The following is a 21,172-nucleotide window of genomic DNA, read 5'->3' on the forward strand; positions in this document are numbered from 1 at the left end:
AGAATACATGAAGAAAATCAGAGAAGAAACATATCAGGGCACAAAAAGTTCATAAAGTCATAAAAATTTACAGTGGAGCTAGTGGCTAAATAGACCACAGCCAAGTAATTACATCTCTTCTAGGGCTCCTCCAGCTGTTATTTTAAAGGTTCAAGGGTTCATTTATTATCAAGGTATAAAATTCTGAAATTCTTCAATTCTTCTTCTTCAGATAGCCATGAAACCAAGAAAGGAAAGAATGACAGCATGATCATCAATGCCTAAATCATCCTTTACCGTGCAAAAAAAATTAACAAAATCAGAACAGGCACATTGACCCCCAAATCCACAAAGATCTGGCGAAAATCACAGAATATAGAAATCCATAAGACTGAAAAAATGTCCACTGTCCAATTCCATGTTCAAAACACAGAAAACCCAGATAACATTCTCCAGGCACAGTGGCAGGCTCTCCCCTCTGCGGCAGCAGAGCGATCCCACCAGCGATCAAAAGACAGTCTCCCCCCTCTGGCAGCAGAGCGATCCCACCAGCGATCAAAAGGCAGTCTCCCCCCTCCGGCAGCAGAGTGATCCCACCAGCAGTCAAAAGACAGTCTCCCCCCTCTGGCAGCAGAGCGATCCCACCAGCGATCAAAAGGCAGCCTCCCCCCTCCGGCAGCAGAGTGATCCCACCAGCAGTCAAAAGGCAGTCTCCCCCCTCCGGCAGCAGAGTGATCCCACCAGCAGTCAAAAGGCAGTCTCCCCCCTCCAGCAGCACAGCGATCCCACCAGCAATCAAAAGGCAGCCTCCCCCCTCCGGCAGCAGAGTGATCCCACCAGCAATCAAAAGGCAGACTCCCCCCTCCGGCAGCAGAGTGATCCCACCAGCAATCAAAAGGCAGACTCCCCCCTCCGGCAGCAGAGCGATCCCACCAGCAATCAAAAGGCAGTCTCCCCCCTCTGGCAGCAGAGCGATCCCACCAGCAATCAAAAGGCAGCCTCCCCCCTCCAGCAGCACAGCGATCCCACCAGCAGCAGAGTGATCCCACCAGCGATCAAAAGGCAGTCTCTCCTCTCTGGCAGCAGAGCGATCCCACCAGCAATCAAAAAAAAGTCTCCCCCCTCCGGGAGACTGCTTCTTAGAGCATTAGCTTCATGAACTTTGTATTGGGAGTACCTACAATGGTAACTCTAAACCTTTTCTGAAGGTATTAAATAGAGGCCCCAAGCAGACTATATAAAATAAAGAGGATTAAAAATACAATTATAAGAGCTGAGGCAATTGCAAACAAATGTTCAAAATTAATGAGTTTTTTTAAATCAATCTTGATGATAAAGAAGTTGATAACTAGAAAATATTAAAATAAAGATAATTAATGAAAAAAGTGTTAAGATTTAAGTATAAAGTGCTAAGGAGTTTAACTGGAAATTTGCAAAAAATATTTGCAAATATATGGTAAAAGTTATGGTAAAAGGATTTTGGTAAGTCTTAAAAACCAGAGAAGAGTTTTCTTTGGTAACTGTAGTTTGAAATGAAATTAGAACAAAGAAAAAAAATGAAATGTATAAAAATCTTTAAAAAACGGGTTTGGGGAAAAAGCATGATACTTCATTTAATTAATAGCTTTTCAATTTCCAAAGTTGGCAACCTTATACATTTGTAACACTTGCTTTTTCACTTCCATTTTCAAGAAAAGGGAAGTTATATCAGTTCCTTATGCATAGCAGGAATCGCTTGCCATACTTCTTCATCCTCCCACAATCCCTCACCAAATCCAACAATTTTCTACTTACATGGTTAGCATCCAGTATCAGTTAAACAGACAAAAATTACAAACAAAATACTGCAGGATACTGGAAATCTACAAGAACAACAAAAAATGGTGGAAATACTCAGCATCTCAGATAGCACATAGAGCAGGAGTCCTCAACCATTTTGTTTGCACCACAGACCAGATTTAATATTGACAATATTCTTGCGGACTGGCCGACCAGTGGGGGGAGGGGGAGGGTGTTAATTACAACTGGAATATAGGAGATAAGTCAACTAAGTCATTTATAAGTGGCTAATACACTCAATTTTGTTTCTAAAAGGGTTTATCTAACAAATTTAATACTAAACACACAGCACATATTTTCCCCGTATGAACATATAAAATCATTGCAACACACCAATATCGCTGAATCAGTGGGAGCCCTGGGCTTGTTTCCCTGCAACAAGACGGTCCCATCGAGGGGTGATGGGAGACAGCGATACTCGAAGGGGGTTCCTTATGTCCAGTCTATTCCGCAACTTAGTTTTCGTTGTATTCATTGCAGAAAACCCCGCTTCACAGAGATATAATGTTGGAAATGGAAGCAACGTTTTCAGTACTTTCATGGCTATCTCAGGATATTCAGCCTTGACTTTGATCCAGAATGCCGGCAAAGATGTTATGTCAAACATACTTTTCAGCCTACTGTCATCTGCAAGCTCGAGGAGTTGATCTTCTTCCCGCCCTGACGTGGATGGCGCGTGGGTAATGACCTCGCGTGCGTTCAAGTCAACAGTGGGCGTGACAGGGAAAGAGGAAAGGTGCAGCTCACTCATATCGTTTCATATTGCCAAATCATATTGTTTCCTCACGGCTCGGTAACACATGCTTTGCGGCCCGGTGGTTGGGGACCACTGACATAGAAAATCAAAGTCTACAATAATTTCCATTTCTCCATGAAGAAATAATTCCATCTTGCATATCATTTAGAGAAAAGCACTGACTATAAGCATCTATGTACATTAAGATATAGCCTAATTAAGGCAACTGCAAAACATAGTTCCTCTAGCAACCTACAAGTGGCATAAAAATGCATTTTTATGTACCTGAATATGCCTGTAGAATTGCACTACCACACCATAGGTCCTTGTTCCAAAAACATCTGTGAACACCAAGAAATGATAGTGGTCCTCCTTTGCTTCAGTTTCTATTTGCAGTCCACCTGCAGGAAGAATTTTTGGGAAGATGTGTTAAACAACATACACACACATTTATAAAATCTGTGTAAAAACTGCCATTAGTTTGCAAACAAACAACACTTTCACATATTTCAAAATAATCATAGCTTAACAAAGTGGATTCTGTTGCCCCATTTTAGCTCAAATTGTTACAAAGTATAATTTGTATTCAAGCTTTTCCATCGGGAGCACAACATGGACTATTTATCTTCCTGAAACATATTTTTCAGTTCATGCCCACGTTATTGCCAATTATTATTGAAACCACAACTGTAATATTATGGGGACAACAGAAAATCTACTTAACCTTTAACCATAAATTAACTTTGTCATAACTGTAAAATAAATAGTTGCAAAGTACCATGTTGCAAAAAGCTAATTTTCAAGACATTTATACCCCGGGTATTTGTGCCAATGATAGTAACCTGAACATGAAATTGAGATGGAAGGAGTGTAAAGCCCTCAAGGCATTTAGCACATTGACAATGCATGCCACAAGTTTTGGGTTGAAATTCCAAGCAAGGGATTCAGGAGAATAAATATAATCTTCAAATATAAATAACTTACCTGGGAAACACAGCTGAGGTAGTCCTTGGAGATCTATCTCATTTGGAATGCTAAATTCCTCACTCGGTGGCTCTTTGTGACCCGCATTTGCTTTGCTTGTGGCAGGATTTGTGTGCTTGAATTCCTTTCTCTTTCTGAATGAATGACGTCTTGAAGTTCTTGTAAAATGCCCTTCAAAACGACTAGACCGATTGTCTTCTTTAGTAACAAATGGAGGAACATGAACCGATCGAACCTCTGGTGTAAGATACTGTTGTGATCGAGTACTATCTTTACTGATTGCCTAAAAAGAAAGAAACTAATGTATATAAGCATAATAAAAGCACACTGTTAGTATTAAAGGACAATAAACATTGCTGATATTAAATTACATAAAAACGCATTGTTATCATTTTGTACTTTGCACTGAATTTAAAACTGGGCAAGATAGATTACTAGATTAATGATCAGGAGATATAATGCTGAATTTAAAAATTAGAATTAATCTGAAATCATTGTCAATAAGAACCAAGCAACACACACAAAATGCTGGTGAAACGCAGCAGGCCAGGCAGCACCTATAGGAAGAAGTACAGTCCACGTTTCAGGCTGAAATGTCGAATCCTACTTCTTCCTATAAATGCTGCCTGGCCTGCTGCGTTCCACCAGCATTTTGTGTGTGTTGCTTGAATTTTCATCATCTGCAGATTTCCTCATGTTTACATCAATAAGAACCAAAATTTGGGTTTTTTTCCAATTATAGTAAAACATTTCTTTAAAAATTCCCTAATACACTTCACAAATAATTTTTATGTAGCAAAATATCTCTGTGTTGCCTTTAAGGCATTCGTTTAGTTTATTATATTTTCGCTTTAGTAATTCGTTTGTAATTACTTTCTAGTTAAAGTTAAGGTTATTGAAAGTAAATTCGTTGTCTGTGGTGTATCGCGGCATGCGATGACATCACACCCGGTTTCACCGCGTCTTGTGGGAAAATACCAGTTTGGAGAAACGGGAAGGAGGGGTTTGTGTGTGTAGGATCAGCGTGAGAAAAGTTTTTTTTCTACGCACGAAGAAACATCATAGAAGCAACGTCATAAGTTCATAAGGTAATCGATATGTTGAAGTAAAAATGTTAATGCTGATTCTGTTAAAAGTAATGGCGATTGATAAAGTTTATGTTCTTTGTTATTGAAAGAGTTGCTGGATAGTTTGTGTTGAAGTGTATTTAAAGCCAGTTGATGGGGTAGGTAGATTCTGACTGTATGTTGTACTTTAATATAATATAGTTTGAAGTTTTACTTTTGCAAGTATTTATGATGTAAATGTGATGTCAAGAAGGAAACAAATACTGTATATATTTTGTATTGTTTTATCAACAGTTTTCACCATACGTTAATGTAGAAGAGTGAACAGTAAAACGGTTAATCTTACTGGGATCCTGCTTCATTGACTACGGTTTACCTCGGTGTTTAGTTCAGAATTCTTACACCTGAATGAGAACACTATAATCTCACTTTGCTAAAAGGACATAAACTAAGAAAAGGATGGTAATTAGGCACCAAGGAAGTTGATGAACACATTTCAACTTAAGAAAAAAATTCAGCTCATTATTCCCATACCCATATACTTTTTCACTGCAACACACACAAAATGCTGGTGGAACGCAATGGGCCAGGAAGCATCTATAGGGAGAAGCACTGTCGACGTTTTGAGCTGAGACCCTTCATCAGGTCATTTCCAGCATCTGCAGATTTCCTCATGTTTACTTTTTCACTGCAATTTATTCTCTTTCACAAGCATCCATGAACTCCTCTTTGATCTTTTATTTGCCACCTACACAAAGTTACCCACCTAAACCATAACACCATAAAGACATACTGTAGGAGCAGAATTGGGCCATGCAGCCCATCAAGCTTACTCCACCATTCTATTAATTCCTCTTCATGAATGTGGAAGGAAATAAGACAATAAGACAAAGGAGCAGAATTAGGCCATTCAGCCCATCATTTGCCAGCCATTCTATCATGGTTAATTTATTATTCCCCTCAACCCCATTCTCTTGCCTTTTCCCTATAACCTTTGATGCCCTGATTAATCAAGAACTTATCAAACTCCACCTTAAACACACCCAATGACTTGGCCTGCACAGCCATCTTTGGCAATGAATTCCACAGATTCACTACCCTCTGGAAAAAGAAATTGCTCCTCATCTCTGTTTTAAATGGATGTCCCTGTATTCTTAGACTGTGCGCTTTGGTCCTAGACTCCCTCACTAGAGGAAACATTCTCTCCATGTCCACTCTATCTAGGTTTCAATGAGATTCCCCACTCACTCTTCTAAATTCAGCAAGTACAGGCCCAGAGCCATCAAAGGGCTCATACATTAGCCCTTTTTCTGCCGGGATCATTCTCGTGAACTTTCTCTGGACCCTCTCTAATGCTAACACATCCTTTCTTAGATAAGGGACACTTAACTGTTCACCATTTTCCAAGTGTGGTCTGACCAATGCCATATGTGATTGCTACAGACCAGAAGAAGGTGGTAAAAGAGAAAGCACAGTGGACTGCTAGCTCTATCAGAAAGATGATGTGGAGGATTTTTATCATAATTATTTTATCTGTGCAACGCATGATCCAAACTCACAAAAGAGGAAAGAACTTCCAAACACGAAGACCTGAATGGTCCTGAAAGCAGCAACAGATTAATTTCATTGGACCTTTTCAAACTTCCAACTGGAGAGATAAATAATCTAGTATTGTTGAATCAGTTTACTAAGTGGATTAAGGACCTCCCAGACAACCATTGCCATGAGCTTAGTGGTGTAGGCCTTTTCTAAGATGGAGACCAGGGAGGATTGTGAAATCAGATCAAGTCACCTTGTGAAGCAAGTATGTCATGTAGCTTGGTTATTGTTGGCTATTAAAAGAAAGGGGCAAGTGGCATTTAGTTAGTAATCTATAATCTCCAGGAACTAACAAGCACATGAATAAAACAATTAAAGAAAGCCATAAAATGATTACCTGAGCAGAATACCATCTTGTCCCTGGTGTTGAAAAACATCAGGGAATTAAAATCCCATAACATTCAGCTCATTAAATAGGGAGTCATCTGGTACATTTCTTACTCTAGCTCTTAAATGCACTTACTCTAACCGGAAGCTGGGGAAAAAAGGGAACTGAAAAGGTTGTTCAAGAATATTTATAAATAAGCCGCAGGGAATATTGGCAGAGAACTCAGAGTCAATGAAAATAATTTAGAAATAAATAAACCTTAGAAATAGGCACCAGAACACAAGGTAATAAGGAGGAGTTACACATTGGGGGGAGTATTTGAAGGAGTGTAAGATTTTGTACAGTAATTGTGGGAAAAGACAGCTCAATGGTTTATTTTGAGCAACTATCCAAAAAGGTAAAATCAATCAGAAGAAACAATATGAACCTCACAAGAAGCAAGAGAGAGCAAAAGGAACCAACATAAGTTAACTGAATAGGTAAAAAAAAAAGAGAAAGCGGGTTTGTTTTACAGTAATATCACTACCAATATAGTCCTACACCTTCAGAAGATATGCTTGAAGAGTCAAACATGCCAAGGTGCCTTAGGAAAGTGGTATCAATGAGCAAGTTGTTAATTTAACCAGATTTGTGTAGCTTTGATTCCATAGAACAACAACAGAGGAAATTTTTATTTCATTTCTGTGGATAAAAATGGACACGGCTCTGGCATTATCTTGGAAATCATGTGGATGGAGATTATGACAGCTGAAGGCCATCAAATGTCATTGGGAAGAGTGACTGAAGTTGGAACATACCCAAATAAGCTGTACTTCACATGTCCTCCTAACAAAAATGCCATCTCTGGGAAAGGAAAAGGAAGATGCAATGGCAATTTAGCTTTAGTACAGTGAAAGAAAGGAGATTCATTTTTCAGAATCAGGAGCAGGTTTCTCACCATGTGAAATCTGTTGCTTTGTGGCAACAATAGAATGCAGGAGAAAATAAAATAAATATAACAAAAGTAGAATAGTGAGGCAACATTCATGAACCATTCAGAAATCTGATGCCAGAGGAGAAGAAGCTGCTCCTAAAACATTAAGTATATGTCTTCAGGTTGCTATTCCCCTTTAAGAAGAGGGAATGTCACGGACGATGAGGGTCCGTATTGATAGATGCCGCCTTCTTGAGGACCCACCTTTTGAAGATTTCTTTAACTGCGGGGAGGTTTGTGCCAGTGACGGAGCTGGCTGAATCTTTTACTCGCTGCAGCTTCATGATCACGTGCATTGATGGTTCTATACCAAGTGGTAATGCAACCAGTCAGAATGCTCTCCACAGTACATCTGTAGAAATTGGCTAGAGTCTTTGGTGACATACCAGATCTCCTCAAATGCCTAATGAAGGACAGCCACCAATGAGCCCACTTCACGAATGACTCAAAATTCAGGGTAGATACTCTGAAATGTTAATGCCCACGAACTTAAATTTGCTCCCACTTTCCTCTGCTGACTCTTCATTAAGGACTGGTGTGTGTACTCCCAACTTTCCTTTCCTGAAGTCTACAACCAATTTCTTGGTCTCACTAATACTGCGTGTCAGGTCTTTGTTGCAACACCACTCAACCAGTTGATCCATTTTGCTCTTGACTGCCTACTTGTCGCCATCTGAGATTCTGAAAAGTGGTGCCATCGGCAAATTTATAGATAACATTTGAGCTTTGTCTAGTCACACAGTCATGAGTATAGGAATCAGCACATTGCAAAACGCCACTGAAATAATCATCCTTAGATCTGTGCCAAGAAAAGTCACATGGGAAAGTTAAATGTAGACTCTGTGTGTGGTGGCAAAACTAAACCAAAACAAAAAAAAAAATTGCTGCTAGCCTGTGACCATGACAGAGTTGTATGCATCCCCAGCTCCAACGATTGCTCTAAAAGTTGAATCCTTTATTCGCTCCTTCATTTGAAATTAGCAAACATACAATCTTGGTGAAGAACTTCCGAATACCCAAGCGTAAACTAAACATTATTCAGTGTTATCCCAGCGAAAGACACGACTTCTACCAGTTCCAAGCTACAAACTGCCAAGAAATAAGCAAGAATACATATCTTATTCCTTTTGCTTTTACCACATCCCCATTTATAAAGACTAGTTACCATAATGAACATAATAAATGAGCAAAAGAAAATACAAAGCAGATAGGAAACAGACCTACATTCCTACATTCCAGCCCCTTAATTATTCTACTAGAATAATTACAACTACATGCTACCAAGACACAGAAGACATGAAATCTCAACATTTACAAAAATGTCTTCTTTTGGTACGGTAGTCTATCCTGCTAGTGGTATTCTCCTGCCAAACCAGATTGTCCCTCTTGACTGGATTCAGGAAAAAGTCTTGAATTAATGCTGCCAAAGCTCAATTAAGTGCCAAACTGAAGTCCCATTAACTGTCAACTCTGGCCAAGTGTAGTCTTTTCCACCACCAAGGATTCCTTTCAATGATCCATTAACAGTTCAATGCAGCATTGTTCTGATCGCATAAGGTCCACCATTAATACTGTGAATCACTTGCAAAAGCTCAATGCTTTGGACACATTCACCCCTATTAACATCTCAATTTCTGAATCAATTTCCAGCAAATGAATATGCTTCAGGTGAGACCCTTCCTAAAGATATCTCTGACCAGCAATGTTCCCTTTGTAGACAGGCGCAGGTTCCTGTGTATTGATAATAGGCAGTTCACAATAATTTTCACTATCCAAGACAACCACTTCCAAAGCTGAAATGATGTAACTACTCAGAATGTTCTCCTGACCCCTGGTGCATCAGAGAATATGTGTCCCTCTTCCTGTTAGGTTGATCTTGTTCATGACTTTCACTGTGCACAACACTGCCATACTTCCAAGCAAAAGTAACCATTGTCTTGTTACTCTTCTCAGACTTCACCTGAACTGGAATTATAGGAACTTCATTATCATGATCACTAGACCCCGTAAGGGCAGTACTCACTGCTGTTTGCTTCATTCATGGCTGGTTTCGAACTGCACTCTTTTCAACAGTTCCAGGCTCAGTTTCAGCTTCACTTTCCACATTAACCACAGTAGTGGCAAAGCCGCTTCCTTTAGTTTGAGAACAAATTTGTGATCTAGTTTTGTTCTACCTTTACTTACTGCTGATGATGTAACATTGCATTTTTTCCCCAATCACTGGAGGTATAGCAATTTTTACTTGCCTTTCAATTATGTCAACAACGTAAGTGAAAGAAACCTTACCATTTTGCTTTTCTTGCAGCTTACAGACCGATCTCCATTTTTCCCCAAAGTTCACCTGACCATTTATCAACAGCAATCCTCACATTAGCAGGCATGTTCAATGCATCTATTGCTTGCATCGCCATCAAAGATTTGAATCTCCCTTTTAAGCAAAGATGTAATACGTTATTGTTGCATCCCTATGATTATTTTTATTGGTGTCCTTATGGCATCCAGTGCGACATTTAGACCTTTATCATCTGAAACACTAGTGTCTCCATACAGTAATGCTCTCCAGAACACCTATTGGATATGGCATAGGTTCAGAATGCCTCCTTGGTACAGGCTGAATATGCTGGATTTTCTCTGTTCAATATCAACATAGAACTCTCACCAGAGAACTGCTCTGCTGGAGCATGTTTAGCACCCACAGCACTTGAGGTCCTTGCACCTTAACTCTGGCGATTTTGGTTGTAGTTTCCTCCTGCAATTTAAACTGCTCCATCTTCCTTCAAAGTTGCTTTTCCATCTGTTCCTGATTTCTTCAAAGCTATTCTGCCTGTTCTTCCTGGCTTCTCCAAAGCTGTTCCATTTTTTTCTTCCAAAGCATGTTTATCCCTCAATACCTGTTGTCTTGTGTGTAACTCAGCTAAATCAGCCTCAATTTTAATGCTATCAGACACATGGGTCAATCTGCAAGCAACAGATCCAGCTGCATGTACACTAGGCACATTGTCTTCAGCACGTATGTAACTCATCACCTTTCTATGTAGTCACAGCCTGCTCTGAAGCTTTCTAAGTATTTTAATTTCCTCCAATAAACTGACCTTCATCATCGCATGTTTGTTTAATTTCTCTCTTAATCTTGCTTCAAGATTGCTGCTTCCCACCAGCAGGATTCAAGTTGTTTTCCAAGTGTGCAAACCAGACAAAACGATGACAAATCGATTCAGCTTTCAACAATGGAAGCAATTCAATTCTTCAGCTTTTCAACAGAACCAAGTGGTCAAACTATCAGGCAAACATCACTACACAGATTCACAAGGCAACAACGAACATTCAAAACTGTTTCAAACCCAGACACACAGCATGAATCAACAAAATGTCGTTACTTGCCACAAGCTCCTCCAGGCTGTGGTGCTTCTAATTGCACGGTCACATCTGAATGCTTATGTTCATTTGGTATAACTGTCAAAAACTTTTGCTGACAGAATATCTAAGCAAAACCAAACCAAACAAAGCAATTACCACTAGACTGCAACTGTTACACAATTGTTATACTTGTATGAAGTGCCCCCAATTCCAATGATTGCTCCAAAAGTCAAATCCTTTATGAGTAATTAGCAAACATACAATCTTAAAGCAATGAACTAAAGTGTATCCAAGTGTAACCTGTATTATTCTGCATTATTCAGCATAATCTCAGCAAAAGATATGACTGCCAGTCTCAAGCTACAAACTGACAAGAAATAAGCGACTTATTCTCTTTGCTTTTTACCACACCCCCATTCATGAGACTAGTTACCACAATAAATGCACAACACAGAACACAAAGCTCCTACACTGTAAAATCTTTAAGGCTGAACGAAGAGCAACCATTCTGTCAACAATCTCATCAGGTTTGAGTCCTGGTGAGGGATTTTGGCCCAAAATATTGATTGTTGATTGTTTACACTTTTCCATAGATATTGCCTGACCTGCTGAAGTTCCTCCAGCATCTTGTGGGTGTTGCTTGGATTTCCAGCATCTGCAGATTTTCTTGTGTTTGCTGTCAACAACTCTGTAGGATACATTGACCAAAGTAGAATAAATGATGCAAGGAAAATGATTACACTAGAACTCTGATAATCTGGTATCCAATTGTTCAGAAGTGTTCAAAAAAGATTCTAAAAAATGGCTTACATTTTAAAATGGGCTTTTTATTTCTAAAAAAACTAGTTATTATTATACTACTGAATCTGATTTTATATATATATCAAAATGCATTTCATCTTGTTCTCAGGGCTGAAGTCCCCTGTAACATTTGTATAAAATTATCCCCCAATAAGCATGCTTGATACAGAATTGCTGTATATTTTACAAATGATCAAGGTGAAGTGGAAAACGTAGTGTAAAATAAACATTTAATAGCTTATAGACAAAATGTAACAATAGATTTTAAATATTTTTGGGAAAGCACTAGAAATTCACAGCAACTTAATGAATTAGGAAACTACTCTGAGGATATGGGAAAATGTTTAACATATTATTGCTAAAAGCCTAAAAGGAGAAAGAGAAGGAACGTGATTAATGATTACAGTAACGGAAGTTAATAAGGCAAGATAAGAATGATAGATTTAGTAAACATAAATAATGATTTAAGGAAAACAATGTGACAGATTATCAGCATCTGACTGCAGAATAATAATTACATTAAGATTTTATAATGACTCATTTTTTATCAAGTTTACCAATCTAATTGCTCAACATGTGAGGGAAGATCAAACTATCAGTTCCAGGGCAGCCGAGAGTGATGTGAACAAATTGCATTGTAATTCATTGCATTGTAGGACAACCCTGCCAACACTGTACCCAAGTGATTAAGAACTTTTTAAAACAAATGGCAGATTATGAAATAGTATTTTATTATGAGCTTGTCTAAAGAAAGATAATTAAAGCTCATATGTCATGATCCTTTCAAGACAATAATAGTGTTGGTATTAAGACTTCCTCTCATTACTCCAAACCACAGTGGATACTGCCTATTTAAATTGTAAAGTACTGGATGTAAATTAAATGGACACAAATATTAATGAAGTATAAAGGTTGTGCACCTTATACAATTGAAACAGACAGATGGCTTCCCACAGACCTTGTACATGGTAAGGGGAACCATCAATTGTCCCTGTAGATTATATGACAATGGAAGCACTTCATGAGGATTTACTGAAAGCAGAGCATCTTGTATCAGGTGCTTGACATTAAGGAGATACAAAATAGTTAATTCAGCCTATAGAGCAGGGGTATCAAACTCATTTTAGGTCACGGGCCGGATTGAGAAAAATGCGACTTCATGCAGGCCGGATCAGTTGTGCACGCGCGAATGCACGCCCGCGTGCTCCCACAGCTTTCGTTGCCTTCATTTTTTCAACCTGCTCTCAGACTCAGTCTCTGCTATATCTAAAATTGTTTCACTTTACGAATTTCGTTTTTTATGAAGCAGATTGCCTAGCAAGCATTCTTTTTATGATTGGTATTAACTTACAGACGTAGATTACAAGAAAGTAGGCAACTAGAAAGAAACGATGCTATTTCAGCTAAGATTGTTTTGGGAGCCATACCTTTTCTATTAATAAACTGTTTGAAATCAAGCATTAGCAAACACAAATGTAGACCTAACGCAGGGGTGTCAAACTCAAATACACAGGGGGCCAAAATTTAAAAATCGGTACAAGTCGAGGGCCGGACTGGTCCAGCGTTTATTGCAAAACTTATTGAAATGAATTTATTACACATACTAACCTGGAACTAACAAAGCTTAGGTTATTGCCTACAAAAACAACATTGAACATTAAATAAATAAAAAATCAGTTGCATTTATTTCTTATGGCTTTATCTGCAGCTTTTCCGGAGTAATTTCTAATGAAAACATTTTTCCACAGGCCAACACCTGTGATTCACACTAGTCTAAGCCAGATACTTGGCAACTCATCTTGGATGCAAGTTCACCAATGTTTGGAGTCAGGCTCTGAGCTGAGGAAATCCTCAGAGATGAGTGAAGGTGTTCATCAGAAAGACAACTCCTGTGTGATCTTTTGTTTATCTTCATCAAAGAGAACAGTTGTTCACACAGATATGTGCTGCCAAACATAGAGAGCATCTGAGCAGCTTGGGTACGCAGCTGGGGCATCGTGTCGGGAATGAAACGTAGAAACTGTGCAGTGCCCACCGAGTCATACTTTGCCTTGAGTGTGTCACTACATTGGAGTTCAATCAGCTCCATTTGTATGTTGGTTGGTGCGCTTTCCACGTCAGCTGCAAATGGATTACTGAGCAGTTCAAACCAGCTTTTTTGGGCTTCAAAGTCGGCAAATCGCCGTGTGAAGTCGGCACCAAGTATGCTAAGTTTTTCAGCAAACTTTCTACATGGGAACACTGCGGTAGAAACCTGCTCTTTCATAGTTTGGCAACACGGAAAATAGCTCAAGTTTTCTTGCTGCATCTGCGTCTCCCACAGGCGCAGCTTGGTTTTAAAAGCCCTCACTGCAGTGTACATGTCTGTGATCACACGGCCCTGCCTCTGAAGCTGCAGGTTGGGCGCATTGAGGTGGCTCGTGATGTCACACAGAAACGCCATTTCACAAAGCAACTTTTTATCCCAGTGCTCTGTTGTGTCTTTCCCTTTGCTTTCCGTGAACTGACAGATCTCCTCATGCAACTCGAAACATCTTTTCAGCACTTTTCCTTGGCTTAACCATCGCACCTCTGTGTGATAGGGCAAATCATTATATTCTGAACCCAACTCCTCCAGAAACGACTTGAACTCGCGGTGATTTAAACCTTTGGCTCTTATGAAGTTAACTGCTCGTGTTATGGTGCTCATTATATGTTCCATTTTCAAGGCTTTGCCACACAACGATTCCTGGTGTATGATGCAGTGATAAGCTGTCAGCTCACCTGCGCCGTTTTCCTCCCGTCATCTTCTTCCGGATCCTGCCTACCAATCCACTCTTTTGACCGCACATCGCGGGCTTCTGTTTCTTGTCCAGATGCTTGTATTTGTCGTGGTGTTTCGTTTCATAGTGTCGTCTTACGTTATATTCTTTAATTACAGCCACACCGTCTCCGCACACAAGACAAACAGGTTTGCCCTTTATATCTGCGAACATATACTCTGCCTCCCACCTGCCTTGAAAACCCCTGTTTTCAAAGTCCACCTTTCGTTCAGCCATTTTTGGGGTGAGGGATAGCTGAAAGTTGACCACGCGTGACTAGCACCATAAGGATGCTGATGAGAGAGTAAGGCAAGCGCAAGCAATGCACTGGCAGTGCATTGTGGGATTTGTAGTATTAGTGGTGCATGCAATATACCAGTGGGCCAGCTCTAATGGAGAAAAAAATTATTCATTAATGATATTCAGGAAATAAACCAGGGAAACCGAATAAACACTAAAAACCCTGAAAACCTGGTACCTGAAAAAACTCAGCATTAGCCATATCATACGCCTTAGGCGCTTCAATTACTGGGGCCAGCTTTAATAGTAATTAGATATTATCTCGCGGGCCAAAGATAATTCCACCGTGGGCCAGATTTGGCCCGCGGGCCTTGAGTTTGACATATATGCTATAGAGGAACTGGAATATGCAGTGTAATCACAATTGCAAAATCTCTTACTTATGGAAATAACTTGACAAGTCCATACCTGGCTTTTTGTACTGTGCCAATTTTGTGTCAAAAGGACATAAAATCATAAAACCTTTTATATCAAGGGAAAAAATGAATATCCATGTACCTGATTAAATGCCTAATTTAAACCAAGAGAAATATAATAACAGATTCGGATATGATATTGACAAACTTAAACCTGAAGTTCAGACCAAAATGATTAAACTTCTAATTCTGGTGTCAGATAGCACACACACTCAGAGGCCACTTTTGGTGCTCATTGTACCTAATTAAGTGGCCACTGTGAACATTTGTGATCTTCTGCTACCGTAGCCCATCCACTTCAAGGTTCATGTTGTGATTCATCATTGTAACACATGATTTGAGATACTGCTACGTTCCTGTCAGCTTGAACAAGTCTGGCAATTCTCCTCTGACCCCTCTCATTAACAAGGCATTTTTGCCCACAGAACTGCCACTCACTAGATATTTGTTTGTGTTTTTTTGCACCATTCTCTGTAAACTCTAGAGGTCATTGTGCATGAAAGTCCCAGGAGATCGCCAGTTTCAGACCACCCTGTTTGGCCTTATCAAGCATGCCCAGCTATTCAAGATGATCACGACCACCTATGCTGGTCTCAACTTCTCTCCTTCTACATTGGAGGGGACCAAAGGATAAACTAAACCCTCCTCCCCACCCTCTCTATAGCTGGACAAGCTTCTTTTGACTCCGAATCAGTACTGACGAAGGGTCTCCAATCTGAACATCAACACTGTTTCTTATCCCACAGTCTGGCCTGCTGAGTATTTCCAGCATTTTCTTCTTTTGTTTTAGAGTTGCAGCATCTGATTTCACTGATTTATCCAATACAACACCTGCTCTGTGCTCTCATTAATTTGTGGAAACCTGCTGCATACACAATCAGTAAATACAATATATACTAACAAAACAACAACTCATAATAAGTCATCAAATGTAACTTGAATTGTGATCAAAGAAATCTTGCTTTGAAAATAATAGAAGGCTATGGTGAAACAGTGGAATTCAAAACCATGTTAGAAATCTTGATAAATGAACACAATCATAATATCAATCATCAGGGTCATGGGAAACATAATATATTTAAAAATGTATTTAGATACAGCACAGAGAAACATACAAACTTATAGGCTTATAGGCTGTGGCAGGTCGCTGGCTGAATTATCACAGAGAAAGTCATCCTTATGCTCTCAGGCAATTCCAGTTTAAGTTTATTAAACTATAATAGGCATTGACTAGGACAGGTCATATGCCCCTATTTTAAATTTCTTAATCATAGTCTGAAATATTTTTTTTTTTAAAACTTGCCTGGCAAACTTCTTTCAGGTTTTCATTAGATGCCCCCACGACGACACATATTTCCAATATTCCATTGGGTAGAACATCAGCCATAACTGACTTGTCTTCTGTGGCCCTAAGTTGAATAGTTAGACAAGAAAGAAAGACGGAGATAAATACTCATATCCAGCAGTAAATTAATCAAAATTTTAAACAAGTTGTATACAAATCATGTTAAAATAGACAAAAAGGCAGAATAATATTGTTTAAAGATTGATAGTAAATGCTTTCCTTTCCAGATGTCTGGGAAAGAAACAAAACAAAAAGTCAGTAAGTCAGCAAGCACTGTTAATATTGAAAATTAAAATATAGGAATCCAAAAGATGAGAAAATCTGCAGATGCCGGAAATTCAAACAATACACATAAATCTCTGAAGGAACTTAGGCCAGGTTGTATCTATGGAATAAAAACACAGAAACACAGAAAACCTACGTCCTTTCCTGAGAAATTAGCTGGGGTTACCCCCAGCCCTCTATTTTTCTGAGTTCCATATACCTGTCCAGGAGTCTCTTAAAAGACCCTACTATATCCACCTCCACCACTGTCGCTGGTAGCCCATTCCGCACACTGACCACTCTGCGTAAAAAAACTTACCCCTGATATCTCCTCTGTACCTGCTTCCAAGCACCTGAAAGCTGTGTCCTCTTGTGCTAGTCATAGGAATAGAGTAAGCATTTGATGTTTCGAGCTGAGACCCTTCATCAGGACTGAAAGGTTCGAGCAAGAAGGTAGGGGGAGGGGAAGAAGTAGAAGGTGGTAGGTGATAGGTGAAACTGGAAGAGGGGGAGGGATGAAATAAAGAGCTGCGAAGCTGATACTTGAAAGAGATAAAGGTTAGAGAATGGGGATCTGAGAGGGAAGAAGACCATGAAAGAAAGGGAAGGGATAGGTACATCAGAGGGAGGTGATGGGTAGGGAAGGAGAGATTAGATGGGGGGGGGGCAATTATCGGCAATTCGAGATATCTATGCTCATGCCATAAGGCTGGAGGCTACCCAAACATACTACAAGGTGTTATTCCTCCAAACTGAGTGCAGCCTCAACCTGAAAGTAGAGGCGGCCATGGACTGACATGACAGAATACGAATGGGAAGTAGAATTAAAATGGATGGCCAATGGGAGATCCCACTTTTTCTGGTGGATGGAGCATAGCTGCTCAGGGAAGTAGCCTTCCATTCTACATCAGGACTCACCAAGATACAGGCGGCCACCCCAGGAGCACCAGATACGGTAGATAACACCTCACCTAGAAGAACTGTTTGGGTCCCTGAATGGTAGTGAGGGAGGAGGGGTAGGGCAGGTGTGCCACTAGTTTTGCTTGCAAGGATAAACACTAGGAGGGAGACCAGCGGAGAGGGATAAACATACAAGGGAGTCACGTAGGGAGCGATCCTTGCGGAAAGCTGAAGTGGGGGGAGGATGCAAGATGTGCTTGGTGATGGAATCCTGTTGGAGGTGGCGGAAAATACAAAAAATGATGTGCTGGACATAGAGCTTACTGGTGTGTTAAGTGAGGACAACAGGAACCCTATCCCTGGTGGGCTGGCGGGAGGATAGGGTGAGGGCAGATGTGCACAAAGTGGAAGAGATGCAGGTGAGGGCAGCGTTGATGGTGGAGGAAGGAAAGCCCCTTTCTTTCAAGGAAAAGGACATCTCATTAGTTCTGGAATGAAAAGCCTCATCCTGAGAACAGATGTGGCAAAGGCAGAGGAACTGAGAGAAGGGGATGACATTTTTACAAGTGACAGGGTAGGAAGAGGTACAGTCAGGTAGCGGTGAGAATCAGTGGGTTTGTAGGTAGCGGTGAGAATCAGTGGGTTTGTAAAAGATTTCAGTAGATAAGCTGTAGAGACAGGGAGATAAACTGGAGATGAGCATGATTCACACACAATGCCAGTCATAACAATTAAATAAGCTTGGATCATCCAACCCACTGTCTATACTCCACTTACCAACAAGTCACCATGTGTTGGCACCTCAGGGCAATATTTTCACAGTCTGCTGAGCTCAACTGAGTTTGGTAGGCCATCCTACCATTCACACACTCCCAAAACCCAAACAAGGACACAATGTCACCAGGGTTACCATATCTTGTTAGCTAGTATTTTAGTCAAATAACTGCATAGGCAATCAGTAAAGTCACTTACTCTCCAGTAACTATGACACCACAAACTAGGACCTTGGGGAAAAAGCCTAAGCTGTATTACTGAATGGCAAAAGCGTTCAGCCAATTTAAGGGCAAGAAATTCAACTTTCAGCAGCAGAGCAGAGGGTCAGCCTAATAGTTATCCAGCAGTTGAGAGCTTCCAGCAGGACAATCAACAAAATTCAATCTGGAAACAAAGTCCTTGTTCTTACTCCCTTTGTCAAATAACAAATCTCTCCATCACAAGTTCATAACAGAACTTCTCTCTCAAGATCTTACTTTGTTCTAATTCATCACTTATTACCATTCACAACCATATTTATTATGTACACTATTTGAACTCTGATAAATTCAGGAATTCACAGGTCTTTGTTGCTTTTTCATAATAAGAATTCATACTTAAAAGATATTTATTCAAACAAGTACATGCAGCATAGCTGAATCACCAGACAGGAAGTGTAAAATTGGTGGCTGAATGAGGAGAGGGTAAGGGTCTATTTTTAGAAAAGGAACTATGGTTATCATTTTACTGGAAACAGAAAAGTCAGGACTTTAACAGTTTACTACTTCACACGAGGTTTATTACAAAGTTGGGTGGGAAAAATATCTTAAATATTACTGTTGTGAGCAGCTAAAAATGTGGCAATCAAAACATTTTTCTCCAGTTATTTCCTTTTTAACAGCACCTGTGAAAAATGTTATCTTGAAAGATGTTCTTAAACACTTCATTTATACAAAATAATATTTACTTAAAATATGTTACACTCTTGCAGCATAATTGTATACAGGTAGTCCCCGAGTTACCAATGTCCGACATACAGACAACTCATACTTATGAACCGAGAAAGGAGAATGCCGTCCCCAATTTTAAGTCGGATTGCCATGCCATCCCCCATTTTAAGTCATTGTCGTTGACACTGTGTTGAGTGTTTAACTTTGTATTTGGTATAAATTTTTCTTTTCACCCTGACCACCACCCACCCCCCCCCCAGTTCCGGTCGGCTGGTTGTGAAATGAGGTCAGCGCCAGGCTCAAAAACGGAGTTTGATCCAGTGACAGACCGCTGCCATGTGGGATAATGTCGATCCAGTGACTCCCGTACCATCCGTGCTGGGTTGATGTTGAGCTCAACCTCATAAAAAAAAACACTGCCACCTCCAGTTTAAATTCCCACATGGAATATTGCGGAGGATCAAATACCCAAACTCAGCACAGCCCCCACTTGTCCCATTTAGCCTCAGTGCGGTGGTCCTTAGGACCCGGCGGACCCTGGGACCCACTGCCTGCAGTGTTTCTGTTCCATTGATGGGGTGAGTGGCCCTTAGGACCCAGCGGACCTCGGAACCCGCCTCCCACAGTGTTCCTGTTCCATTGACGGGAAGCGATCGCGATTGAAAATAAAGTGGAAACTATAAAGCATTTGGAAAGAGGTGAAACGCCATCGGTCATTGGAAAAGCGTTAGGCTACAGTTGGTCAACGATCGGAACAATTTTAAAGGATAACGGATAAATTGAGAATAATGGACCATGTGAAAGGCCCTGCCCTGATGAAAGCTACAATTATTACTAAGCAACGCAGTGGTTTAATTATTGGAATACATACGTTTCTTAAGTGTTTTATATGCATAGAAAGGTAAAGTATATACTATATACTAAGACAAACGTTTGACTAACTGATGCTGAATAATACCGGATGTACTTGTTCCGACTTACGTACAACTCCGACTTAAAGACAGACTCAGGAATGGAACTTGTACATAACCCGGGGTCTGCCTGTACTATTCTTATTCTGCAAATTCTGTTTGCATTTGCCAAAGAACCTGGCTTGGCGATGATACTAAACCTTGAGGTGAATCTTCAGAGTAGCACATTTCGATACATAGAGTAGTACAGCACAAGAGCAGGCCTTTTGGCCACAGCCTCGTGCCAAATTAATTAAACTAATAATGCCAAGTTACACTAATCGATCTTTACGTATGTGGTTTATATTCCTCCATTCTCTGCATATTCATGTGCCTATCTAAACAGCTTTAAAACAACTTTAACATTTCTGCCTCGATAACTACCCTTGACAGTGCATTCCAAGCACCCGCCACTCTCAGTGTAAAAAAAATTGCCCCACACATCTACTTTGAACTTATGCCCCCCCACTTCAAATGAATGCTCTCCAGATGTAGACATTGTGACCTTCAGAAAATGATACTGACCGTATGATGTATCCATGCATCTTAAATTTTATAAACCTTTTTTGGGTCTTCCCTCAGTCTCTGCTGCTCCAGAGAAAACAATGCAGGTTTGTCTAATCTTTCTTTGAAGCATCTACACTCTAAACCAGGCAACACCCTCACCAAAACCTCCACATTGTTCTTATACTGCACCGATCAGACTTAAATGCAATATTCCAACTAGAATAATCCACTAGACATTAATCCAAAAGTGAGAGTTCCATTGCATCAGTTGGATGGTTTAAATTTAAATAATGAAATAAATCAGGAATAAAATAAAATCAAGA

General features: G+C 40.1%; 1 protein-coding gene across 5 annotated transcripts in view; it reads right to left on the reverse strand.

The window, feature by feature from the left end:
• dennd3a (DENN/MADD domain containing 3a) overlaps positions 1 to 21,172 on the reverse strand; it is a 132,829-nt gene that overhangs the window by 83,738 nt on the left and 27,919 nt on the right. For 4 of the 5 annotated variants that reach the window (XM_059975688.1, XM_059975704.1, XM_059975721.1 and 1 more), the window contains exons 2-4: positions 16,484 to 16,589; positions 3,539 to 3,821; positions 2,840 to 2,955 (exon numbers count right to left, since the gene is read on the reverse strand). In XM_059975688.1, the coding sequence (XP_059831671.1) occupies positions 2,840 to 2,955; positions 3,539 to 3,821; positions 16,484 to 16,567 (483 nt within the window). In that variant the 5' untranslated portion in view covers positions 16,568 to 16,589. Of the gene's footprint in view, positions 1 to 2,839; positions 2,956 to 3,538; positions 3,822 to 11,467; positions 11,551 to 16,483; positions 16,590 to 21,172 lie in introns of those variants that run through there. The other variant, XM_059975696.1, reaches the window with a different exon arrangement.

Source organism: Hypanus sabinus, chromosome 1 (genome assembly GCF_030144855.1).
Source record: "Hypanus sabinus isolate sHypSab1 chromosome 1, sHypSab1.hap1, whole genome shotgun sequence".
Taxonomy (NCBI): domain Eukaryota; kingdom Metazoa; phylum Chordata; class Chondrichthyes; order Myliobatiformes; family Dasyatidae; genus Hypanus; species Hypanus sabinus.